Here is a 27,988-nt window from a genome sequence, read left to right as displayed (position 1 = left end):
TAATCTTTCAGTCAGTTTAATTGAAGTCTGGAGCTGGCATGTCAGTTAACTGCTAGTAGTCTGTTGTTATTTATGTATTATTGTCATTTTGTTTATTTTCTTTGGTTACATCTTCTGACATCAGACTCGGACTTCTCTTGAACTGAATTTTAATGTGCGTATTGTTATGCGTTTACTTTTCTACATTGGTTAGAGGTATAGGGGAAGGGTTGAGATCTCACAAACATGTTTAACCCCGCCGCATTTTTGCGCCTGTCCCAAGTCAGGAGCCTCTGGCCTTTGTTAGTCTTGTATTATTTTAATTTTAGATTCTTGTGTACAATTTGGAAATTAGTATGGCGTTCATTATCACTGGACTAGTATATATTTGTTTAGGGGCCAGCTGAAGGACGCCTCCGGGTGCGGGAATTTCTCGCTACATTGAAGACCTGTTGGTGACCCTCTGCTGTTGTTTTTTATTTGGTCGGGTTGTTGTCTCTTTGACACATTCCGCATTTCCATTTTCAATTTTATACATGTACCGTATTAAGGTCAATTTAATTGATTTGCAAGATATTAGCTGTTAAAATATTGTCATTCTTTTATTTTTTTTAACACATTAAAATGATTAAAGGTTCGTTTCACTTTTTTATCACATATTCGTCTTCAGTTTAACTCAATCAAAAATCGAACCCAAATTTACCATCGTTGTTCCAAGCATTCTGTGACGAGATGATTGATGCAACACGAATGAAATAATCTTTAAATTATAAAAAAAAACCAAGTGTATGTTATATTGTGTACTTGCATTTTGTATGTAATCTTTCATCTCTGTTAATGAAGTTAAATATTTCTGTATTACTTCTTTTGCCCGGCGACGTAGTTCTGCTCTGAAAATAAGAAAACATGTTTCAATAATCATTAAGTTCATATCTTGTTTTAGTCTCCTATTCTAATGTTTGACCAAAAAGTTTTGAAGAATTCGTTCCATCTAGATCTAAAGTAAAAGTGGTGTTCTGTGGAAAACAGACGCTGCTATTTTGTAAATGTCAATGAATATCATGTTGTATTATAACGGTGCGTTTACATTCCATCATTTGAAATATTAATTGTAAAAAAACGTTAAACCTTATACTATTTCCTCGATTATTGCAAGTTATGAATTTTATGGCGTTTGCACTTTCTGTGTGCGCATGACTTTGTGACTATGTACTTGACTTATGAATGGAATTATTTTATCAATTTCTATAATTTTCCAAAAGCCATTACCGTTTTAGTACCCTTATTTATACCAAAAAAACATTCTGTAAAGATCTACCACCGAAGCGTCATTGATAAACTTTGACACGTTGACTTATTGTACTCTTACTTCTTATCGTCTGGTATTGACGTAGCATTGTCTAAGGTTTGATTGAACGGCAGGTACAGTGGGAAAGCTTCTGCCTCTGATGTTATGATGTCTTCAAATCTCTTTATAACACGGAACTAAAATAACATTAGGGTATATATATATTATATTGGTATTATTTAGGTTTGTACTTCTCATTGGCTTTTCGAATATGTGGGTTTTACGCTCCTGATTAAAGTTTTTTTTAAGTTTGTGCTACGGACTCACGAAATGTGTCGAGGGTTATTTTTGTTTTTCTAAAACTGGGTCGACACTTCAGCTAGTGATTTCTACAATTACCATTGCTAAATCAAGAAATTATTCAGAAACTAACTTAGTTGAAGGTTATTACTTCTTCAGTCAAAGTTGACCTCTCATGCATTTCTTATGTGGAGCTTATATGTGGGTATCAGCGTTGCTGGTTAAAGTATTAAGAAAATCTCGTTGGACGCACGAAATATATATTTTCGTTTATAAGAGATAAAAATCACAAAAATACCGAACTCCACAGTTACTAATTTGAAGACTGAATACGTTTTTTAATATACATCCAATTCAACTCAAAATGAAGATGAGTGAAGAGGCTATTCAGTAAATGCATTTGGTGTATTGCGCATGGTAATATATTATATGTTAATTAGTTGCATACTTGGTTGTGATCAAATGTATTTTGGAAAAAATAACATCTGTGTCTATTAACTTACATAACGGCCACCGGTATATGATTGCAACTTCAATTTCATGAAAAGCATTATAAATTTGGATATGTGAATAAACTTCTGGAATGCTTATATATGAGTGTTCTAAGTACAAAATAAAAACATATAAAGTCATCCCGCTTGTCTTAAAGCTTACTTTTCAATCAGTCCTCACTTTTAATTATTAAGTAATCACCATAAGAAAAATGAAGGTATGAAAAGTAAAATCGCAAAATACTGAACTCCGAGGAAAATTCAAAACGGAAAGTCCATAATCAAATGGCAAAATCAAATGATAAAACACATCAAACGAATAGACAACAACTATCATATTTCTGACTTGGTACATGCATTTTCAAATGTAGAAAATGGTGGATTGAACCTGGTTTTATAGCGCTTGTATGACAGTCGCATCAAATTCTATTACATTTACAACGATGCGTGAACTAAACAGACACAATAGGTAACATAGTCAAAATAGAGTTCAAAGTATGGGTACAGCAGTCATCCCTGTTTGACAATCTCAAAACAAACATTTATCCAAAAAATGTACAAAAATCATCTATCAAATTTAAAAACCACATGTATTGGTTACTTACGCTTAGCCTCTCACTTGTACGACAATCGCATCAAATTCCATTATATTGACAAAGATGCATGAACAAATAGGGATACAACAACAACAACAAGAAACCCCGCCACTAACTTTAAGCGTGGAGTCGCGTGTTTGAATGTTTGGGATTGATGTGTAGTTTCTTGTATAGAATTCAAAGCATGGAAATATTCGATTAACGCTTGTTTATCCCTTTTTAACATAAATATGATTGATAATCATTACCTTTTTTCTTTAAATGACGCCTATTTAATTTTATTTTTTAGAAAAGTTTACACTAAATGACACCTTAACTGAATAAAACCATTACACACCTTTACAAAATTTTAAGCAAAAAATTGATATTTCTTTGTGTCTATATAATCATTTTTATCTTACCGATTATCTAATATGGGAAAATTTGATATCATAACTTTAAAATAACAGTAAACTGCACTTTCGATTAAATTCTTTACAGTTCGAATTTATTTTTGAAAAAAGCATGACAATATCATAATGTTAACAAGAAATGTTACTTTGAGAACAATCCCGTTTTTCTAAAGGAAAGTAACTCTATTACTAAAAGTGTATTATTTTAATAAAGGGACGTAGCACAACTATTAACCATGTATTAAAATAAAACATGCCCACTGATCACGGCCGACACTCGGCTAACCGAGAGAGTGGTCGGTTAATCTATATTGAGTATTTGGCTATATGGGCGATTGGTCTGTTAATCGTGTTGGTTAAACGTCTGTTAAGAGTAAAACACTTAATTTAATGTTAAACTCTATTAAATATACAGATACTTGGCATGTTATAAGAACCAGATCAAAAAAAGAAAAGTGTCTGACAAAAAGATATCTATCATAGAACATTTTGCACTTGTAAAAACATTTCTTAGTCTGCGCAGTATTCAGTAAAACTAAAAGGCGTCGGGCAAGTATGTTGTATTTATGTTTATACGCATAGCAATATTTTTAATAAAAGGCGAAACAAACAAATTTAGATATCATTTAAAGGACAAAAAATAGTACTGTGGTTCTAAAAAATTAAATTGACATTTAATTTAGTTAATATTTCATAATTGTAAAATAACGTGAATAATACCACGTTTAAGTGAAAATTATGGGAAAAATGGGTTGGACAATTGGAATGTGTCAGTTAAGAGGTATTTAGCCACGACAATAATTTTGCTACCTTTATATATTCCCCTTGAAAAATTTAAGAATGAGACGTTCCTGAGTAAACAAAAATGACAATACGGTGCCACAGTATCCTAGAAAGAGCATATTTATTTTGACTTTCTTTGCATTTTATTGAAGGGTGTGTCACTTCAATATAGCGTGATATGAAATGGCCTCTGGAATATGCATGAATTTTTTATTGACGTTTTCAATCAGCCTTAATTTTTGTGTCTGTTCGAAGTAGCACGTTCTCAATTCCGACTAAAAGTGTCTTTCTAATACAACACAGGGTACATATAACGTGTTCTCGTTCACATATGAACATGATATTTGTCACTGGACGTTAAACCCTAATTCGTCAGCATCATCCAATTGGTTCTTTACTTCTATTACTTAATCATATGTTGTTTACAAATCACTCTAAAGAAGTAAACGGAAAGGAGCGAATGCAGCTACATTTGGTTATTTTAAGTTTCAATTCATTTTATTCCGTTTAGTTCCTTTCTATATAAGTGCAGAGGAGAACTACAGTTATCTATGGTGGCCGGTTAAGTCCATTTCGCGTTTTCGCGATTTCGCCTTTCATATTCTATAGGGCGAAAACGCGAAATCGCGAAGTCGAAAACGCGAAAACGCGAAGTCGAAAACGAGAAATCGGTTTCGCGTTTTCGCGTTTTCGACTTCGCAATTTCGCGTTTTCGCCATATAGAATATGTAAGGCGAAAACGCTAAAGCGCTAAAACGCAAAATGGCATTAACCTGCCACCATAGTTGTCCACATGTAAACTTCTAGAATTTGTCACCAATATAAGTACATCGCAATCCGTTACTGTTTCAACAGCCATCGGTGTTTCTTGTGTGTATTTTTAAACAAGTATTATTTTTCTCTCGTTTTTAGCAATGTATCACTCTCACCTGTCCTTATATATTATTCTATATTCTGCGTTTCCATCCAGATTCTCGTGTATACCATGATGGTCCGGATTGGGGCATTGTTTATTTCTGTATTCTTTAAATTGTTGTCATTTTTTTCTACATTTTATTTATCTTACTCATTATTCTTTCTTTATTTTTCATATTTTGTCATCCCAATATATTTTACTTACTGATGTTTAGTTACATTACGAAGTGTATCTCTGATTTATATACTGGTTACCAATGTAGATGACAAATTTGTGTCATTCATGACAATTAAACAGAATCAACATGATACATGCGATCATTCTTGAATGAAATTAATATTACTTTAATATTACACTTTTTGAAACCATTTTTATCAATTTTCTATTTCATGTGTTGTTTCCGTATATGTTATGTTTCATTGCTCATGCGTTGTTTTCGTATATTTTAGCCGCTCGTCATTTGATCCGATAACACCCCATATAGCAATAACATTATACTTTTATAGCCATTCATAACTCTTAACAGACCAATTAACAGACCGGGTTTTATACATCCGACCCATTAACAGACCAGGGTTTAAATAAAGATTGATTCATGTCACCAAAATACAGATTTTCGTGTAGATTTCTCACACAATGATATCAATATGGTTAACAAACATGATGCCTTTCTTTTTTCGATGTTCAAAATATTGAATGCAAGTAACCAATGTGTTATTTTGAGTACATTTTATGTGTGTAAAATGTGTATACATTTATTGATGAGTAACCCGCCTTTTCATTTTATAGATCGTACATCGAAGCAAGAAAAATAATAATTACACCACTGAATTCAGTACATTTAATTGTTTTGTTAGACATGAATACTTTCTATGATGAAAATATATTTAGAAAGTTATACAATGAAACATGCTGAACTTTCAATGATTTGTCGATAACACCTGATTAACAGACCAGCCGCCGATATAGCCGCATACTCAATACAGATTAACCGACCAATCTCTCAGTTAGCCGAGTTTGGGCCGTGTATATGGTTTCAACGTGTTCATGTTCAACCAATAATATTCATAAAACTCATAGCTAGGAGGTAAGATAATATATCATTTAACAACTCGTGTAACATTGTTTAACCTTTTTAATTTTTCTTTATTTGACAGTTTCTTATTTTTATGCAGTTAAGCTGCATTATGCGAGCACCCTAGATTTTTTTTCTACCCAATAAATGCTGAAATACTTGCCATTGTTATTATCTAGCCGGCTACTATGTTATATATAACTTATTGAACACTTGTTTAATACTTTTTATTCTGGATAACAAAAAATATAACCAGAAAAACCTTAAATGATCGTCGAATCCCCCAAAAGTTTTGAAGTTACACATAGGAAGTAGTGCTCATTAGGAATCCTTGTTTAGATTATTATGACCTGTGCTTTTAGCTAAGATGTCAAAGAACAGTTGTATGAAATATTTAATCGCCGAAAATCTCTTAAAACAAGTAGTTTAGATTTCCCAAATGGCAAAAGTCGTGGGAATATTGTTTGTCATCAATACGTAGTACAACTACGTAAGAAGTCTATTATAAAAGTTCAACTCTGCATGCTGTTGGCGGCAATTTCAAATTAGAAGACAAAATTTTCGTATCTTTTCAATTTGGAGACAGTGATGCAAATTAGTGGTGGTCCGAGGTCCGCGACCTTCCACTTTTGCAAGCGGAATTTCGACTTGGTTTTTAGTTACGCCCGACGGAGTCACCTTCCACTTGAAAGAAAATAAGAAATAACTTTGCAAACATTTTCACTAAACTCTCCAAATAAACGATCTAAAAACTTATTTTCATCATTATTATTCATGACAGCGATGTTCATTTTGTTCAACCGCTAGCTTTACAGAAAATCGCCGACAAATTATGTGTAAATTCGAGTAAAATTGTATCTGATTGACAAAAACAACATTGTAAACACAATAACAATGGCTGCCGTGAAGACAAAAGTTTACAATATCGGATCCGATTCCGGAAGCGGATAATGGTAATTCCGGGTTTTGGCGATCAACTTCAAAAAAATCCAGGCAGGTGACACAATACATCTATGCATGGTAAATGAATATAAACACTAGAATTGAAAACCAAAAGACATATGCAAAAAAAGATAAAAAGCATAAAACATTTTATACAGAAATTCAAAATTACTTTTTGACAAATTTTAATGTCAAAATCCAATACAATGTGACAGCCGGGAACAGTATATATCTAACAATATATATGTTCATGGTCACAGTATAAATTTTCTTTATCAGTGATAAATGATGATAATGCATATAAGATTCTTTTAAAGTATAAACATATAAATTTTGAAGGGGTAAATTTTTCTCAATTTTAAAGGGTCAAGTAGCTGGAAGTTTCTTACTTTATTTTCACAAATAATGCAACTATATTATATAGTACCTGAATGTAAGCAAATCATATGATATATAGGTGGTGTCCTTTGGGCCACTCTACCCCTCCTGTTTGATAACTTGGAAACGGTCGAGATCCCCATCCCTAAACCATATATTCAAGTATAGGACAATATAATAAATCAAATAAAAAATAGGGGGAGTTACCCCATCCCTCCTATTTGAGAACTTGGAAACGGTCGAGATCCCCACCACTTAACCAAATATATATTCATGTTTGTGACAATATGAAAAATCAAATTAAATATAGGGAGAGTCGCTGGGGGTCACCCATCCCTCTTGTTTTAGAATTTAAAAACGGTCGAGATCCCCACCCCTGAACAATATATATTCATGTATGGGACAATATATCAAATCAGATGAAATATAGAGGGAGTCCCTTGGGTCACCCCACCCCCTCCTGTTTGAGAATTGATACCGTTGAGATAACCACCCCTTAACCATATATAAAAATGCATTAGACAATATTATAATTCAAATGAAATATAGGGGGAGTCCCTAGGGTCACCGTACACTCTCCTGTTTGAGAACTCGGAAATGGTCAGGATCCTCACCCCTGAACCATATATACTCATGTATGTGACATTATAACAAATCAAATGAAAGATAAGGGGAGTCCCTGTGGTCACCCCACCCCTCCTGTTTGAGAACTTTGGAACGGTCGAGATCCCCACACCGAAACAATATATATTCATGTATTGGTCAATATAACTTATTAAATGAAATATAGGGGGAGTTCCTGGGGTCACCTTACCTCCTCCTGTTTGAGAACTTGAAAACCGATGAGATCCCCACCCTAAACCATATATATTCATGTATTGGACAATATAACAAATCGAATGAAATGTAGGGGAAGTCCCTTGGCTCGATGCTTGGGTCACCATACCCCTTCCTGTTTGAGAACTTGAAAACCGTCGAGATCCCCACCTCTAAACCATATATATTGATGTATGGGCCATTTACATTTACTATGGCCAGGTCAGTCAGACCTCACCTTTGATCCTTGTAGTAATCATTTGTCTGATTCGTGTCTCATAACTTTTGTACTATAGAACACAAACTCAGTTTTCTTTCCTGGGAAACCAGTCCATTTATACTATTACATGTTCGAACTTAGTCAACTTGTTCTACTAGCAGTCAACTAAAACCAACGTTGACTGCCAAGTAGAACAACTGCAATCATTGCGAACTTGTACCACTTCAAGACTCACCATAAAAAATATACATTGATATATGCATCGCTTTTGAAACCTTGATAACATATAAATTATTTGCCTTAATAAATAATTCATTAGATAAACATACATGTACTATATATGAATGTTTAATGTTGAAGCACCACAGTTTTCATAATTACGTTTGTCTTGTTTTTTGGTTAACTGCCCTCACCGCTTACAGCGCTTTGATTTTGTTTAATAAAATCAAACCTATATGTATAGAAGAAACGTTTTCACAATTTATATAACTACAAAAAAATTAAGAATAACATAAGGTGTAAAATAATGTTTTTTACTTTAATTCTTACCATAGATGCATTATGATTTGTATGACCTTCACTTATAGCTTTATCCATTCTAGCCTTAAACTGGTTCATCTATCAAGAAAAATATTCTGTTTTGCTGTAATTTGTTAATATATGGGCGACCTTCAGCCCCTAGTAGTATTCATATTGTTTCACATATTTCTTTTGCCATATCTACTGGAGATGGGACGATTATTACACATATATTTAATACTATCAATTTAAAAATTTGGATAGTCCTTGCCAAAGAAGAACATTATATATTACCATGAATGTTCGGTTTTTTGTTTGTTTCGTAATATTTTTACACAAGTGGGTATAAATGAAAGCATACAACTATCTCTTAAACGTTAAACACAGTCATTTTTTTTATGATAAAGTTGAAAAGTATATTGATCCCTTAAGAGTGAACAGTGCAAAACAAAAAATTAAGAAACTCTTTCATTCATATCTATTAAGTATTATGAAGTAGCAGCCACTTTTGTCACCTTTTTTTATTTTGATAGTTATTCAATTCTTTTTTATATATAAAGAAGCAAGAAATCATACATGCCATGTGAAAAAAGTTGAAGACATGGTATTCATCATTTATCATGTTTATAAAATAGAATACGTGTCTTTACAAAACATTATTTGATAGGTATGCATTCTACTCTCACATTTACATCGTTTCAAATGAAAAGGTATAAGACCCATCACGCAAGTTCTTATTAAGTCATTCAATATGGTGCTCATTAAAAACATATTTACATGCAATGGAAGTAGGAAAGACGAAATCAAACATGCATTGGATATTTCCCTATCCTTTTTTTTTCTTTTTCAGTAAGGTTCATATTCGTAGGGAAGGCGAAATCGTACCTGCATTGGGTATTTCTCCATTCTTGTTATAAAGCTTTCAAAGTCAGTAAGGTTAATATTCTTAGGGAAGGAGAAATCGTACCTGCATTGGGTATTTTCCTATTTCTGGTTATAAAGCTTTCAAAGTCAGTAAGGTTAATATTCTTAGGGAAGGCGAAATCTTACCTGCATTGGGTATTTCCCTATTCTTGTTATAAAGCTTTCAAAGTCAGTAAGGTTCATATTCTTTGGTAATTCCTCAGCATCAGCTGAAGGGTCAATTTGTGGTCCTTCTAAGAAATTAACTGGATTGACAGCGGCATACCTGAGAACAGGTTTAATCATTTTACATGTAGTTAATTCAACATGTCCTTCACATATTATCATTCTATACTTCATTAAAAGTATTAACGGATTGAATGTCTTAATTGATAAACAAAAATATTACTCTTTGACATATTCCAGAAAACAAGACAAAATATAACCCATAGCACAGTAATTAAACTCTTCATAGATACCAGGATTAAATTTTGTATTTACGCCAGACGAGCGTTTCGTCCACATAGACTCATCAGTGACGCTCGAATCCAAAAAGGTATAAAGGCCAAAAAGGACAAAGTTGAAGAGCATTGAGCACCGAAATTCCTAAACGTTTTGCCAAATACAGCAAATAAGGTAATCTATTCATGAAGTTGAAAAGCCTTAGTATTTAAAAAAAGTTCAAAATTTTTGTAAGCAGTTTAATTTAAAAATATGACCATATCAATGATAATTCATGTCAGCACTGGGCTTGTGATACCTCCGGGAATTAAAACCACCAGCAGTGGCATCGACCGAGTGGTTGTAAATGGATTCATCATAGATACCAGGATTAAATTTTGTATTTACACCAAACGCTCTTTTCGTCTACATAGACTCATCAGAGACGCTCGAATTCAAAGAATTTATAAAGGCCAAAAAGGACGAAGTTAAAGAGCATTGAGGACCAACATTCCTACATGTTTTGCCAAATACAGCTAAGATAATCAGTAATAGAAAGCAGGAACTGATTAACAACTTGGTCATATATGTTTTAGTAATGAAAAGAAATGTATGTATGAGTTTGGATTTTTTCAAGGTATTTTTCAATGCCTTTTTAACAATACATATTTACAAAAGATACGTCCCAGTGTATCATGACGAAAAAAACCTCAAAAATCCAAATGTTAGTTTCATGAAAACCATGAAAATGAAAACATTAGACATTAGAACTACATGCAATCATGTTAAAGCATGTTCTGCAAGCAACACAGTTAGCCAGAACAACCTAGATAACCACCACTATATAAATCATGAGTCAAATTCATGGAGTTTTTGATTAGTTATCTATCATACACTCGGTTGTATATCATACACGGAAGAACTCACCATCGCCATTTGTATCCATCATGATATGTTATTAAAGTGTCTTTAAATATATCGAAATCCACTTTGTTCTTTTCATTTAGGGCACCTCTTGGTATATTGTTGAGCTTCATAAGGAAATTGTCGACGTCTTCCTAAATATAACAGAGGTAAGCACAGGTTCAGGGCATACTTCCATTTGTAAACGAACAAATAAAAATACCAGACTAGCAAAATCTTTTGAACTTCAAACTGACTATATTCGTCGATAGGCTTTGACTTAGTTGAACATAAAGCATATCATAATCATTTGTAGGTTTTTAATTTAAAGAATCGTTAGACAACCATCGTACAATTAACATCCCAGTACCCAAACTGCACCTAAATTTATTTAGGGTCTAAACTATTTGTATTTTTATGATTTCACATTATGAACGTCTTTCGACATAGTTAATTATATGCAGATATGCAAACAACTTTCACTGTATATATCAGCATATGAAGTATTTACTAGAAAAAGTCAAATTCTATGGAAACATCGCCATGTGGTGTCCACAACCAGTCATCTTTAAGAAATTATTAAAATAATATATGTAACAAGGAGACATTCTTCAAAAATGAAAAGTAAGCATTGACTAATGTCAAATAGTTCTAAAAATCGAAGAAATAAAACAAAACATATGTCTTCTAATATATGAATGTGGAAAGGCTTTATCCGGGTACATATGTCATTAAACTGCTGAATAATGGGATAGTGGCAAGAGGAAAACTGCAGTCATTGCTATTATAGTGTATCTCTCTCTATTGTTAACTAATTTATTTTTGTCTTCAATATAACCATTTATCAGTACACATTCGTCCGATATTGCAAGTTTATAGCCGGCAAGATTAACCATTTTTAAATGTGCACATTCTTTTTTGTTATAATTCGGTGTTCAGATTATTGTATACCTTTAAATCATCAAATGATTTAAGAGAAAAGTCTCTGACATCTTCATCATAACCATGCATGTTTAAGTATCTAGCCGTTCCTGGATTCTCTGACATCAACCAGTTGCTAAAGTCGGTTTGTAGTTTGTCAAGGTCTTCTGCTGGATGTTCTTTAAAAAAAAGCAACGACAAAAAGAATAACAAGTCTACAAAACAAAAAAACAAAATTGTTCAGAATGCCGTATTTGCATCATTTTTAGATAGTTATCAAAGGTACCAGGTTTATAATTTAATACGCGCGTTTCGTCTGCATAAGACTCATCAGTGAAGCTCAGATCAAAATAGTTAAAAGCCAAAACAGGTACAAAGTTGCGCAGCATTTGGGACCCAAAATTCCAAAAACTTGTGCCAAATACGGCTAAGGTAATGGCTTGGATAAGACAATCCTTAGTATTTCGAATACTTCATACTTTTGCATTTTGGTCATTGTTTGTTTTACCAAAATTAAAACATAAACAATTTGTATGTATAAACAATATAAAACTACGAACAATAACGTGTTGTATCGGTTCATGCAATGGTATCTTTTCGTCCTCAACTGATGAAGCAGCTAATAAGATTAAGCTGAAAATCGAAATACAATTTACTAGTACAAAACATCCAAAGAGATAAACAAGACGTTTTGTGTTCTATATACCTAACAGATAGTGTATGTAGCACATGCATGAGTCAGAAAGAAAATAATTAATGATAGAAAATAAAAATAAAACAATAAAACAATAGTAACTTTAGTAAGTCCAATGTTAACCTTTCTATATCAAAAATGTTAGTAAATATTAACATCCGAAAATCTCACCTGACGTGCGAGCATTTGCTATTTTCGATCTTTCAATCCAATCATCAACAATAGTTTCAAGTGTTGTCAGAGGTAGAGCTCCATTTTCAAGAACGACAGCATGGAAATCTCTTATATCAAAAAGCTCCCCTGAAAAATAATTCAATGACATTTTAACAATATTTATGTTTTTTTTCTTGTCATCAATGTGCATGTATCTTATTATTAAGCATATAAACAAAGTGTCATTGGGTACAGTAAGTGTGTTGAAGTACAATTGTGATTTCAAAAGATTAGAGAGAGGTTGAGCTAGCGATAAAACTAGGTTTAGTACACTATTTTAAATGCCTGTACTAAGAAAACAATTATGACCGTTGATTGCATTCGTTTGATGTGTTTAAGATTTTGATAATACCATTGCTAACGGACTTTCCGTATGAATTTCCTATTTAGTTCAGTAATTCTGTTATTTTACTTTTTATAAAGTTTGTTTTGTGAAATTTGCCTTTGCCTTGTAGCTCAATAATTTAAACTTATCATATCATGCTGTAAGTCGTCACTCATTCAACAAAAGAGATATAATGCAATAATTCAGATTGATAAAAAATTCCCAAAAATATATATCATAGTTTTATATCATATTATTTTTACACTGCAGTGTTCCCCTTTGTTTTTTATGATTATTGTTGATTGTTGTACATTCTATTGTGGCTTCCAAGTATTCTCTATAATGTCATGTTTTAAGTACGTTTTTTATATTGGAAAGTTTACTTGCATAATAATATTTAAAAAGACATCATTTCTTATACACTTCTTTTGTCTAATATACCATGTCATAAGCTCGTGCTAAATCTTACCTAACTCAACTTTTGCTTTGTTCCTAAGCTCTCTAATTTTTAATTCTCCTATTTTGTAAGCACACGCTTGACCGGGCCATGTGATGTATCTGTCAATTTCAGTCGCAATCCCACTTTCCCCATATGCAGTATAAGTTGCCATATAGTCGATTGCTTGTTGTCGTGTCCAGCTATCGAAATAAAAGAATATGTCACTCTTTTGGATTTATAAATCAATATGTAGGTTGTAACTCGCGCAGGACGAGGGTTGAACCACACCATACACCTAACACGTAGTCTTTTTTGGAGTAATAATGTCCTATGAGTCCGTTTTGGAAGTTTTTTTTTATATATGTTTTCGAGTCTTAGTCTGTGGTCTTTTACTTTTGCTTTATGTGCTTTGTCTATAGTGTCTAGATGCCATTTTGTAGGGTTTTTTTTTTGTTTCCATAGTTGTGTGTTTTTATAGTAATTAAGATTGCAACACAATGTTGACTGCTTTACCACATATTTTTTTACATTTTTACCAATTATATCTGTTTATTTTGCTAACATATTGTTATCACTATAATATAACTTTTCGTTTATAATTTTCCTTGATGTTCGGTATATTTGTTTTCTTACATTTTGATAGCCGTTTCCTTACTATCATCTTAATCCATACTATTTCAAATATTTCGGAAATATTTCAGCGTTTAGTTACTTAATGTTATTATTTTACTATAGTTTTAATGTTAACAATCTATTATTACAAATACAAATAAGATGGAACATAAGAAAGAAATTTTACTCTTGTACAAGAAGTAGCAAATAAGTTAACTATGTTCTTACTTTTTGGAGTGCAGGCCTGTGTCTACAACTAGTCTGCATGCACGAAATATTTCTGACCCATATCTACCGAGCCTACAATAAATCAATATGTGACCTTTAATTACGTAATTATTTTTAACAATGCCTAAAGTGTAATTTTCAGTAAAAGTTTTTACACACCAATAAAGCAACAAATAGAAGGATTCAATGTGTATGACTACCTATTTAAGCTACAAGTTTTATCAAGCCGTACGTTTGTTTTTCTCTTCATTGTTTAAATGGTGTCACGAATAGCACGTGCAGTCAAATATATTGCATGTTGATCTGAAATAAAATCTAACTTCTGGAATGCCTCACTATTGTGAGAGAAAAGCTAACATCTAAACTTACAAATCATAATCATCCTCGTAAAGACCCATTTCTTCTCCTAATGATTCGGCATATAAGGCCCAACCCTGAAATTAAACATATGAACTATGTTTTCTTACTCTTTTCAATGATATTATTTAAAGTTAAATGCACATATACAGACTCCATTTTTGGGTTTATAAGTTTTATGTTTATAAAGCTAACATTATTAATTAAGCATTTTAATCTGACAAAGACAGTTTTTTAAATATGCAAAAGCTGATTTACTGTTATATGCTGTCATTTGCATACAGTTGTCATTTGTAGTTGCATAGAAGTTTATTTATATCATTTAATTATTTTTTATATAGTATAACAATCTGTAGTTTGTTATCGTTTATACCAATTATCAAGCATGAAGGAAACATTATATTTTTCGTTGTTATTTCATTTTTTTTTTTAATTGGGTTATTTATCAATCTCGAAAAATAAGTATCCCAAAATAATAAATAGAAAAACAGTAGACGAATGATAGTTCACCCTTTTGGTCATTTCATTAGGTATGGGCAATGCATGTCTATTTTGTTCCTATTTGATTAAAAGTGTGATTACTATATAAAACTTCTAACTGTGTGTACATTATTAAACTAATTGTACTGTATGTACTTTATTAAACTAGTTGTACTATGTGTACTTTATAAAGCGAATTGTTCTGTGTGTACTTTATAAAACAAATTGTACTGTGTGAACTTTATAAAATCAATTGTAGTGTGTGTACTTTGTAAAACTAATTGTAATATTTGTACTTTATCAAACTAGTTTTACTATGTGAACTTTATAAAACTAATTGTACTGCGTGTACTTTATACAACTAATTGTACCGTGTGAACTTTACAATACTAATTGTACAGTGTGTACTTTATAAAACAAATTGTACTGTGTGAACTTTATAAAACTAATTGTATTGTGTGTACTTTATAAAACTATTTGCAATGTTTGTACTTTATCAAATTAGTTTAACTATGTGAACTTTATAAAACGAATTGTACAGTGTGTACTTAAACAACTAATTGTATTGTGTGAACTTTATAAAACTAATTGTACTGTGTGTACTCTTTAAAACAAATGGTTTTATGTGAACTTTATAAAACTAATTGAATTGTTTGTACTTTATAAAACAAATTGTAATATGTGAACTTTATAAAACTAATTGAATTGTGTGTACTTTATAAAACTAATTGTACGAAATGTACTTTATTAAACTAGTTTTACTGTGTGTACTTTATAAAACAAATTGTACTGTGTGTACTGTCTAAATCTAAATTTACTATGTGTATTTTATAAAACTAATTGTACTGTGAGTACTTTAAAAAACTAATTGTACTGTGAGTACTTTATAAAACTAATTGTACTGTGAGTACTTTATAAAACTAATTGTACTGTGTGTATTATGGCATTTATTGTCTAGCAATATATACCTTACATTGTTACATTGATACCAACAAACTATTTGAAAATAAGCATCTGTTCTCTTATTCATTCCTTACTTCTACAAATGCTGTATAAAATGGAAACAAAGCAGGAGCTTGAAAGTATTTTTCAATGATACCATTTCTTCGGAAGTCTGCTATTTTGGCCACCAGTCCTGTGCTGATCTGTAAGTGTGATATATATCATATATATATTGTCTATATATATATATATGTATATATAGACAATGATAGTCAATGAACGTCATTACTTAAGCAGCAACTGATTGCCATTTGATACATCTGCCCATACACCGTGTTTTTTTAAGGTAGGGTTTCTGTTTTTGATTTTGATTTCCCTTCAGAAATGATGTTGCTTATCATTCTTTGACATATTATTTGCGAATGACCCTTGATTTCCTTACAAAGACACTGAATATAAAACTGTAGAATATCAAACAATTATAAAATAAAGTCATCACAATTTAACAGTAACATCTCGCTATGCAATTTTAGTTGATAGTGAACTTGAACAGTTGCATACCCAACAGATGTAAAATATACTTACCCTACCCAAACAGAGTATCTTAACTATTTCAGGGAGATACTTTAGCTTTCAGTGTTATTTGATGGGTACCACATGTGGAGCAGGACCTGCTGACTTGACCGAAGGACCGGAGCTCACCCCCGGTATTTATTACTTTTAGTACCTTTTACATGAGATAAATTCGTGCTTGTATGATAAAAACAACCCTTTTTTAAGGTCATTTATAATTCTTTCAGCATTTCGGCATCTTTTGTAACTTTTTGCACATAATTTACATTTACCTGTAAATGATGTCCTGGGTTCGTTTCGTGTATTGCTAAAGACATAAAATCTATTGTCACCCTGAATAATAAAAGCTACGCATATTTATATCATTAAAGAGATCAACATGTTTGAGTTTGCTATTTGACTTCATTTGATATAGAAATGATATATAACACCACTGGTGTAAACTAAACAGAATTGGTTTATTTTGCCAATGGACAATTCCATGAGTGGATTTTCTACATTGATTTCAAAATGGAAAAACAGTATTTCTGAATATATTAACAAACTAAGATTTTATCAATAAAGGCAACAGTAGTATACCAATGTTCAAAACTCATAAATCGATAGAAAAAAAACAAATCCGGGTCACAAACCAAAACCGAGGGAAACGCAAGAAATAATTGAAAACTAAAACGATTAAATCTTTGTCATAACAATAAGTGTTATGATACTTCTCACAATTTTCATTAAGAGCTTATTTTTGTATTGTCATATGTGAACCGAATCAAAAAAATTTTTTTTTTTTTTAACAACATAATTAAATATTTATTTCAAATATTGGCTTGTTACAATATCCTTCAAGAGTCCAAGCTCCTCCTGATGTTCCCTGTTACAATCCACTAATCACTCAGGGTAGTGAAAAGTTGTAAAATACATATTACATTTGTATAGCAAATATATATTAAATAATACACTTAGTATGACTATTCATATGTTTTCTAATAGTTGCTAAGAAAATTAAACTTTCGTATTCGTATTCATCTTCGTATTTAGAAAATCGGATACCCGTTATAACGTACATTTCATCAGGATGCATAAGGTTGACTTGGAATACACCTGGCCTAGACCCGTCAGCTGTTCCTGTCAAGTACTGCCCGCCTGGCCCATCATTAGGCATTGGTCGTACCCTGTGTAAAGAAGATTTTAAATGAGCGCACAAGCATCACTGAAGAGACATTCATAGGCACATCTCGTGCAATACAGTTTGTGACATAAATTTTGTTTTACCAACTTTTAAATGACATGAAATATTGAAATTGTACTAGCGTCAAGAATAAATTGCAATACAAATGCTATTTCAATATTAATATAAAAGTGTAATGAAAGAAATTGGGATAATTATCTTTTATTACGCTTATTACATAAGAAATTTTACATTTTGAACAATTTTATACTTTTTAAGATCCTTACATCGTTTGATATCGAAATGACTTTTTAATTATATGAAGACGATATCGACAAACAAGCATCAATAATAGGCTTATTGTAAAATGTCATATATTTTTACTGCATTATTGAACTTATGTCTTCATATATCTTGATAGTATTCTGATTTTCTTATTTATCCTCAAGTTTTTTATTTTAAAATATACTTACTCCACTGGAAGGTCTGGTAAGTTCTTGAACATAAGTGGTAGTTTTGGTTTTATTTCCTCATGTATAATGTGGTTGAATCTGGCTAAAATGTCTGCCTTAAAAATGTAAGAACTTTAACTAACACATATATCTGTTGGGAAGTACATGTTGCTTCATGTGTTCACCTTTGGAATTTTTTTTTATAGTCAGCAGTATAACTGAGGTAAATTTTTCACGTGTTTCTTCTTGTTAGCGATTCCTTAGACTTTCGAATGTTTTAAATGTTTCGATTTTTTTTTTAAATACCCTCTTGAAGTTTAAAGTCATATGAAACCTCAAATTTAAAAAAAAAAATGAAGCATAAATTTTTTATAACTAAATGATTAGATTTCTTTATAAAACCTATGTACATATACTTTTTTCTGAAGAAAATTCTTTGATTTGTGCACATTTAGATAAAGTTTACTTTTTTAATTGCTTGCTTCCAGGAAGCAATTTGCCGACATATTTTCCGTATGCAAAAGGACCTTAGCGTGACCCGTCCTGTAAAAATCCGTTGATCGCAATACGCATGGATCTCTCATTTAAAAAAATTATTATCTGATTGTACATGTTATACACGTGCTCAATATCCATGTTCCTTTGTTGATTGCTTACTATAAGGCGGCTATCGGTAAACTACGGCTTCAAAACACGGCAAATAATTAGCCGCCATATTTTCACATAATAACAGACAGAGAGAAAAAAAAATTGAAGATTATACATATGATTGCGTAAAAAATGATAAAATCGTGCACAGAAGACTAAGTTTATGATAAATACATGCATTGATTCAAGAATTGAATAAACATTATGTTTTACCAGTCACTCGTTTCATATGACTTTAATGCATTTTTCCTATGTTTGCCAAATATTTGGTAATAAAGTTCTGGCAACTATTACATTAAAGATTTTCTTGTTTTTCCAAAGCCACTTGAATTTAATGTTATAATACACAGCTACAATAGATACTATGAGAAGTCTATTGCTATACTTCTAGACTAAACATGGACTTCTGATACTTTTCTATTGTTTATGATTTATATTACCCCTGTTTTAAGATGAAATCTGGTGTCATTTTTGATGGTATCAAACGCTTCCTTAACAGATCCATGTAAGCCTAATTTGGCCATTATCTGCAAAAGAACATAGCATGCACAAGCATTTTTTTTTTTATTTTTATACTTTTCATATAAATAAACTACTCATTAAAACTTTCATTGCATTTTCGGTTTTGCATTTAAGTTCCATTAAATATTGTGTAAAATCACAAAACTCGACATTCATTTTCATTTTAATCGTTGATACAGTGTAAAGAAGAAGAATGTTATTTAACTGGTCCTTCAAATGGAATACCAAATTCTATGTCTGAAAAGTCATAACACTACCCTTTTCTTAAAGTCCATTCAGTTTTTGGATTGAAATAGATATTTTGCGATAAATATGTAGCGCAACTGACAACCACTTAACGATGATTTGAATACCTACGGAAAAAACCTTAGTTCTTACTTTAAAATACTCATATGTATATCATTTTGTCAGCAGTTTGGATATTTCCGTCATTCTTAGGGTCATACTAAACTTTTCCATATATTTCTTATCAGGAAAATCAAAGTAAAAACATTCAAATGTAATTACTTAAAGTTTTTCATGAAGATACATCATTCTTAGATAACAAAAATATTGTTTAAGATTTAGAGGCATAAATAGGGTGGGTGGATCTTCCTATTTTATTATTCGAAAAATGTCCTTCTGAGTAGTCTATGATCTCGATGTTACAATCACAGCTATCTATTTTCAATACATGCTTTAGACAGCTGCCACAAACAGTATGAAATAAGAAGATCTGGCATGAGTGAGGCTAAAGTTGGATTGTTAATATCTAGTTCACCTTTTTCATTTCCTTGGATATTCTTTCCACTTCATCCAATCCTTTTTGGTGAACCTCATCAGGTGTGAGTGGCAAAGACAGGTGCCACTGTAGAACTGACGTATAATAATGTGAACCTCTGTCCCAACCGCTGACACCATAACTGTCTCGAAGATGTTGAAAATAATCCTTAAAATAAAAATAATAAAAAATGATTGTTTGAATTTTCTAATGAAAGATAACTATTTAACAAATGAACTATACATGCTTTGAGAAAAACGTGTCTTTAACTGAATTTAAGCGGGTTTTTTTGTCAAATTAACAAATACACTTTAAGCTTTGCGGTAATACAAAGGACACAAAAAATATAAATTAAATGATTTCTGAAACAATCAATTTTTCGAAACGCATATATGTATATATGTATGTACATATATGTATATGCAAGTCTAAATTGAAAACTACGTTCAAACCTATGATTGCGTTGGACAAAAACGGCAATTTTTATACGTGTGCATGTAAAACAAATTTCGTTGTAGAAGGGTCTAAATACAGCGCAACCAACATTTTTCAAAAGACCAAAAAAAGTATATTTAAACAAAACGCATTTGACTAACAGGTCGAACAACTGATGTTCTTTAACCCTGCTGACTGCCATTGCCGATTGCCAAATAAAATTGATCACAAGATGTAACAAAATGGATCTATATATAAATTTAATACTAAACAGAAAACAATAAACTTGTGGCCAAGATGTTATGCCACAAACATAAGGTGTCAATATTTTTTTATTACACCAGATCCGGATTTCGACTAAAAATGTCTATTCAGTGATACAATATATGTATATGTATATTGCATCGGCTTTGTTTCGATATCCAAATGAAACACATTTAATACAGGTCTAAATAGTTGTTGTGCGCCGGTTGCCTGAAGACCACAATGCTTTACAAGCCTACAACAGCTACTCCCATTAACAGGTTTTCTTCATCATCCATGAGTATCTTTACGCATATTAAACAGGTTCTACACCATATGACCTGGCTTTAAATTTCATTTTCAGCATTATACATCAAGAAATACAACCAGGAAAAGAAAAGCAAATCGAACCCCTTTAATACAATACTTGGGTCTGAACTCATGTTCTATGGAAGGGTAAGTCGCTAGAGTTTATGTACGATACACCTACCGTTGTCAGATATGTTTTAACATCTCTCAATGCGTGAAAATATGAGCTAATGGCTGTCTTTGCTCTATTACGTAATTCAGTTCTGAAGTAAACAGAAAAAAAGAGACAAAGGTTAATAGAACTATGGCAAAACAAAAACCCGACACTTTAATTTATTTTAATTTGATCAAGCATTGTGCAATGCTAATCACAACATTTTAATAAAATTATATAAGTCTCGGAAAGCAATTCTTCATCAAACTGGAAAGGATAAGTCATAATTTCACCAAAGGAACATTTTGTTATATATATATATAGATTATACCGTTGGTTTTCCCGTTTGAATGGTTTTACACTAGTAATTCTGGGGCCCTTTATAGTCTGTTATTCTGTTTGAGCCAAGGCTCCGTGTTGAAGGCCGTACCTTGACCTATGATGGTTTACTTTTATAAATTGTTATTTGGATGGAGAGTTGTCTCATTGGCACTCATACCACATCTTCCTATATCTATTACATTTTGTCATATGAACTCAAAATCATGCGTGTGCCTTTTGAAGCAAGAAATCATCTAAGAGTCGATAGCACTTACTCAAAGAAAAGTTGATCATTTGCAATATCAGGGCTTGCAAGAAAGTATAAAACTCGAAACTTATAAAAAATGTCTTGACGATAATTGACAGTCAACTTGAATATAATTAAAAAATTTAACTCGAAATTTGTTTAAGATAATGCAAACGTAATTAAAAGATAACTCAAACTTAGATAAAGATAATCTAACGTTATATAACAGTAACAAACATATTATAGTTGTAAATTTCATATTATTTTACTGCAGTTTATAATATCAAGTAAGTCCCCCCCCCCCCCCCTCTTACAGATTCCTGCAATTATTGACTCAATATACTCAATGACATAATAACTATGTGTATGTTAAATAAAATGTTACCATTTGTTTTCCCTTTGGTGTGTTGGGGTTTTTGACTTGCCATTTTATAAAGGACTTTCCGTCTTGAATTTCCCTTAAAGTTTGGTTTTTTTGTTATTTCACTTTTTTCTAACGTAATAAATAGATAACTTAATTAGAGACAATAAATAACTTGAAAATGATTAATGAGCATGTAAAAGATAATAAATGAGTAATGCAACTTGCGCATGTGTGAAACAAAATGTCGTGTTTTTTTCTCTCCTACAAAGAATAACTTACTAGTGGAATATGAAGTGTTTTCAAGTGAACTTATAGTGATAGAATATGACATTTTACAAAAGGAACATTAGTTATTCTTTATGAATTCAAAAAAAGGAGAAAAGAAGGTTAGAAAAAGGAAAAAATCAAGTACACAGAATGTGAGTGGTGAGAAACCAAACAAAAAGGCAGTGACTAATACTCAAAAGTCCTCGTCAAACGTAAACAAAACTAAGAGAAATGTAAACAAAAACAAAACAAATCAAGACTCGACCAATACTGTAAATATGGCAACTTTTAATGTTCCCGTCTACGATACCCCAGTTACTCAAAATAGGCAATTTCAACCATACTCAATGACGCAACCAGTCCAGAATTCAAATTTTACACAACAGTCTCCAAATTCCCCGGCCGTTGGTTTTTACACCAGTACTCCACAGAATATAAACTCTGTTATGCAGCCAATGGTGAATCCTTATTCAGACACAAATTGTAAACTAGACGATCTTACTCAAAAGGTTAATATGATATTTGACAAAATGTCAACACTTGATGAACTTTCAAACAAGATTTCTACATTTGACAGAGCAGTCCAAAATTTATTTAAAACTGTAGAAAAAGTGTCCAAAAGAGTTGATGATGTTGAGCAGGGTATGAATTTCATAAATGAAAAATTTGAAGATGCAAAAAAGGATGTGTCAGATGTCAAAGGTGTATGTGCGGGAATTCGAGAAGATGCTGATTCTGCGAACGATGCTATATTTCGCTTACAAAAAGATCTCGATGAACTGTATACAAGACACATTGACTTACAGACGAGATCAATGCGAGAAAATTTAATTTTTACCGGAATACCGATGCATGATAAGTTTGAAGAGTCAGAGACCACTGAAAAAGTTCTCGAGAAATTTATGACTGAACAATTAAAATTATGTCGAATAGCTGAATACGACCGCGCCCACCGTTTTGGTAAGGAATATGTCGAACGGTACCCCGATGGATCAGTGAAATTCATGACAAAGCCAATAGTTTGCAGATTCCGAAATTTTAAAGAAAGAGAATTCGTAAGAAAAGCAGCAAGGGAATTGAGGGACACTCACTTCGGTATCAGTGAGCAATTTCCTAAAGAAGTTAACGATAAGCGCAAAGAACTTTGGCCACACTTTCAAGAAGCCCGTAGACAACGGAAAAAGGCTTTTTTCAAACGGGACCGCCTATTCATCGACGGAGTTGAATATTGCCCATCCAAGAAAGATGAAGAGAAGAGAGATGATGATGTACCTCGACGACAGTACAACAAACAAGGAGCCCGACCAAAAAAGTTAAACGACCCCGGACGACGACAAAGGCGCAGTTCACCGCATTAGGATAACCGTGGAGGAATAGAACACGAAACCGTTATATCAGACGAATTATTTGACACTTGTGACTTTCAATCAAATTGTAATATTTTTTTCTGTAGATAAACCCTCTAGCAATTGTATTAAACTATTATCCTTAAATGTTTGTGGGATAAAAAATCGATTACTATACCCTGAATTTAAATCACTGCTGAACACCTATGATATTGTCTGTTTTACAGAAACTAAATTAGATGATTGTGATGTTATAAACTGTGACGAATTTATTTTTAGTTTTAAAAATAGACATAAAATTACAAGCCATAGGTCTGGTGGTATTGCTCTAGGCTACCGGAAGTGCTTGGATAAATGTATTAAAACTTTTGATACCGAATGCAAATTTGTGTATTGGTTTTCTGTTGACAAAAAAGTTTTTGATCTTGATGAAAATATTGTATTTGGCATTGTTTACATACCACCTGTTAATACAAATTACACATCAGAAGAAGCTTTTAACGAGATTGATGTTGAATTTCAAAGATTTTCTCAAAATAGTAAATATATTGTACTACTTGGTGACTTCAATAGTCGCACTGCTAATTTGTCTGATTTTTATGATGAAAATTCTGACGATGAGTTTATTGTTCAACATTTTACTGATCAATTTGATTATACTGATGTACATATACTAGATAATTTGAAAATACCTAGAGAAAGAAACTCTCCAGATAATGTAGTTAATGGCTTTGGTAGAAAATTGTTAGACTTTTGTAAATCTAACAAAGTTTTTATACTAAATGGAAGAGTAGGTCAAGATGTTAATGCAAAACCTACAAGTAGAAACAATAGTGTTATTGATTATACACACAATTGTTTAATCTTATTTTTGATACGGGTATATTGCCGGAAGCCTGGCTTATTGGTAATGTGATACCAATATTTAAGAACAAGGGGTGTAAATTAGATCCAAAAAATTATAGACCGATAACTTTATTGTCGTGCTTGGGGAAAATATTTACATCTATTCTTAACGACAGGTTGGGGGTTTTCGTTGATGAATTGAATATATTAAATGAAAATCAAGCCGGCTTCCGACATGGGTACTCTACAACAGATCATATTTTTTCTTTATATGCACTTTTTGAACTTCTCAGTGTTAAAAAGAAAAAGCTTTTTTGCGCTTTTGTAGATTTTGAAAAGGCGTTTGACTTTGTACACCGAAATTCTTTATTATATAAACTCCTTTTGAATAATGTAAAAGGAAAGTTTCTTAGAGTTGTTAAAAATATGTATGATGATGTTAAATCACGTATTGTACATAATAATAATTTATCTGACATGTTTGCTAGTGAAATTGGTGTTAGACAAGGGGAAAATCTTTCTCCTCTGTTATTTTCTCTATATTTGAACGATTTACAGCAGTATTTAGAAAATGTTAACATAACTGGTGTACAATCTTTAACATTAGATATGGAAAATGAACTTAATATATACCTAAAACTGTTTGTATTATTATATGCTGATGATACTATTTTACTTGCTGAATCAAGTTCAGATTTACAGTTACTTTTAAATAATTTTTTACAGTATTGTAATAATTGGAAATTAAGAATCAATGTTAGCAAAACCAAAGTGATGGTTTTTACAAGAGGAAGAATATCCAATAATTTGAAATTTTGTATTGAAAAAGAAGAAATAGAGATAGTTAAACATTATAAATACCTTGGTGTTATTTTTTCTAGAAATTCATCTTTTTTCGAAACTAGAAAATATTTACGAGACCAAGCAACTAAGGCTATGTATAGTGTTATCAAGAAGAGCAGATTGAATCACTTATCGATTGAATGCCAACTAGAAATGTTTGATAAAGCTGTTGTACCCATTCTTCTATACGGGGCTGAAATTTGGGGATACGAAAATTTTGATATACTTGAGCGAGTTCATTTGAAATTCTGTAAGCACATTTTAAAACTTGAAAACTCGACTCCAAATTTTATGATTTATGGAGAACTTGGGAGATACCCTATTTCTTTATATGCAAAATTACGAATGATCAATTTTTGGTGTCGCCTTCTTGATAATACAAATGAAAATAAATTATCCTGTATACTATATAAATTACTATACATTAATTATAACAATTATGGTATTGGAAATAAATGGATTTTATGTATTAAGAAAATTTTTGATGAATGTGGCATGTCAAATGTATGGCATTGTCAAGATTATTTTAACAAAAAATGGATAAAATTAAGTATTGAGCAAAAGCTTAAAGACCAATTTCGACAAGAGTGGTGTGCAGATTTATACCAATCTTCAAAAGGTTTATGTTATAGAATTTTCAAGACTGAATTTAAATTTGAAAAGTATTTGTCGACTTTGCCTTTTAATTTTTTATATACTTTGTGTAAATTTAGATGCGGAAATCATCGTTTGCCAGTGGAGACAGGAAGGTGGCAAACTATTCCGAGATCGGAAAGGTCTTGTAATCTCTGTAGCTCTAAAGATATTGGCGATGAATTTCACTACATTATGTCATGCAATTGTTTTAACATAGAAAGAGAAAAATATTTACCACACTATTGTAACAAAAATGCAAACATTATTAAATTTAAAAATGTATTCTCATCTGAAAATGTTGTAGAACTAGAAAAATTGTGTAGATTTATACGATATATATCATTGAAAGTCTGTCTTCCTGGTTAAAGGAACTGTAATATTATTATAATGTTATTTATTTTCACACATGCGAAACAAAGATATGTATTATATATGAACTGTTATTATCTCTGTAGCTATGTACTAGTTTATGAGAATAAAATCATTCATTCAGTATCTAGAAAGAATTAAACATAACGATAAATATAATGATTGAATGAAACTAGCTATTTGGAAACGACGTGAATGCGCATTTTGTTACACAAACTTTGATTAAAGACGTTATTCTCTGATCAGAACAAACTTAAACTCGACGTGTAGACAATATAAACGTACAAATACAATATCAGCGCAGTGCATACGAACAAAAGAAATATCAAATCGACTGGTGGATTAAGGAATATCAGGCATTAAAATTTCCTTTTGTTAGAAGTAAAAACTATTTTACTGATTTATTGAATTGAACGTGGTTGCATCTAACGGTATACTATTATAAAATGTACATAATATAAGTTTATGTTAATCAACATTACTTTATGTTATTCGGTATAGTTGTGATGTTATCTAGTGTGTCGTTAAACGGAGAGTAAAAACTGAAATCCTCTGGTCTGGATGTTATACCATGGTCGATCATAGAAGGTACCTTGAACTAAATAAAATTAGTAAAAATGTAAAACAAAAAGAAACAAAACAAACATGAATTACGATTGAACAAAACTGAGAAGCAGAAGGGTTAATATCACCTGTAGTAAAGGAAAACAATTGGGGTAAATGAAAATTTGGCAAACATATTTTTTTTATTTCATCATAAATGTGCTTGAAATCAAGTTACAACCGATAAGAAATAAATGAAAACGAAAATGAAGCTATAAAATTGAAGGATCTATGCACTTTATATTTGATATAACTCCGTTTACTTACAATAGAGACGTTGTTATATGTGTTCCCTTGTGAGACTGCTTTCTTAAATCGTGATTTAATCTGCTGCAGCTAAACTCGGCAAAGAAAACAAAATCATAATAATTTCCATAATCTTTGGCTTTTTAAAATATCAAAATTTATGAGAACAGTGAATTTATTAAGATCTGAGAAATATGTACTTCATTTCGAAATTATCCGAACCCCTTCGTGATTAGGTTGAACGTTGTGAAACATATGGTCACATGTCACAGATATCCATTGATATGTTCAATCTGACTTTGCAACAATCCTGTAATTTTCATTCATTTTTGTTGTAGAAAGAACACAATATAAAACTACAACTTGACAAAGAAAGAAACATTTGTAAGTTGAATGTTCTATCCATAGGAAGAAATATTTCCGTGATACTTGTTTGTTTACAAATGTTATAAGTATACGTATAAATAATAAAAAAAATACATTTATAAA

At 31.5% G+C, this 27,988-nt stretch overlaps 1 protein-coding gene and 1 long non-coding RNA gene across 5 annotated transcripts in view; one reads left to right on the top strand and one right to left on the bottom strand.

Moving 5' to 3' along the window:
- Positions 1–27,988, bottom strand: part of LOC143067273 (uncharacterized) — an 80,175-nt gene that overhangs the window by 40,109 nt on the left and 12,078 nt on the right. For all 4 annotated transcript variants that reach the window (XM_076240399.1, XM_076240401.1, XM_076240400.1 and 1 more), the window contains 19 exons: positions 27,521–27,589; positions 27,133–27,248; positions 21,439–21,520; positions 20,271–20,438; positions 19,429–19,515; positions 18,362–18,456; positions 17,785–17,892; positions 16,999–17,059; positions 16,249–16,356; positions 14,744–14,808; positions 14,375–14,446; positions 13,565–13,734; positions 12,729–12,857; positions 11,894–12,042; positions 10,967–11,097; positions 9,746–9,884; positions 8,726–8,794; positions 1,349–1,464; positions 788–869 (listed from right to left, as the gene is read on the bottom strand). In XM_076240399.1, the coding sequence (XP_076096514.1) occupies positions 788–869; positions 1,349–1,464; positions 8,726–8,794; positions 9,746–9,884; positions 10,967–11,097; positions 11,894–12,042; positions 12,729–12,857; positions 13,565–13,734; positions 14,375–14,446; positions 14,744–14,808; positions 16,249–16,356; positions 16,999–17,059; positions 17,785–17,892; positions 18,362–18,456; positions 19,429–19,515; positions 20,271–20,438; positions 21,439–21,520; positions 27,133–27,248; positions 27,521–27,589 (2,016 nt within the window). The remainder of the gene's footprint in view (positions 1–787; positions 870–1,348; positions 1,465–8,725; positions 8,795–9,745; positions 9,885–10,966; positions 11,098–11,893; positions 12,043–12,728; positions 12,858–13,564; positions 13,735–14,374; positions 14,447–14,743; positions 14,809–16,248; positions 16,357–16,998; positions 17,060–17,784; positions 17,893–18,361; positions 18,457–19,428; positions 19,516–20,270; positions 20,439–21,438; positions 21,521–27,132; positions 27,249–27,520; positions 27,590–27,988) is intronic.
- Positions 10,971–27,887, top strand: LOC143067276 (uncharacterized). The gene is made up of 3 exons (XR_012975908.1): positions 10,971–11,112; positions 21,313–21,404; positions 27,838–27,887. It is a non-coding gene; the product is annotated as an uncharacterized LOC143067276 (long non-coding RNA).

The sequence above is a fragment of the Mytilus galloprovincialis genome, chromosome 3, assembly GCF_965363235.1.
Source record: "Mytilus galloprovincialis chromosome 3, xbMytGall1.hap1.1, whole genome shotgun sequence".
NCBI lineage: Eukaryota > Metazoa > Mollusca > Bivalvia > Mytilida > Mytilidae > Mytilus > Mytilus galloprovincialis.
Note: the sequence above shows the minus strand (reverse complement) of the source record. Positions and strands in the feature narration are given on the sequence as shown.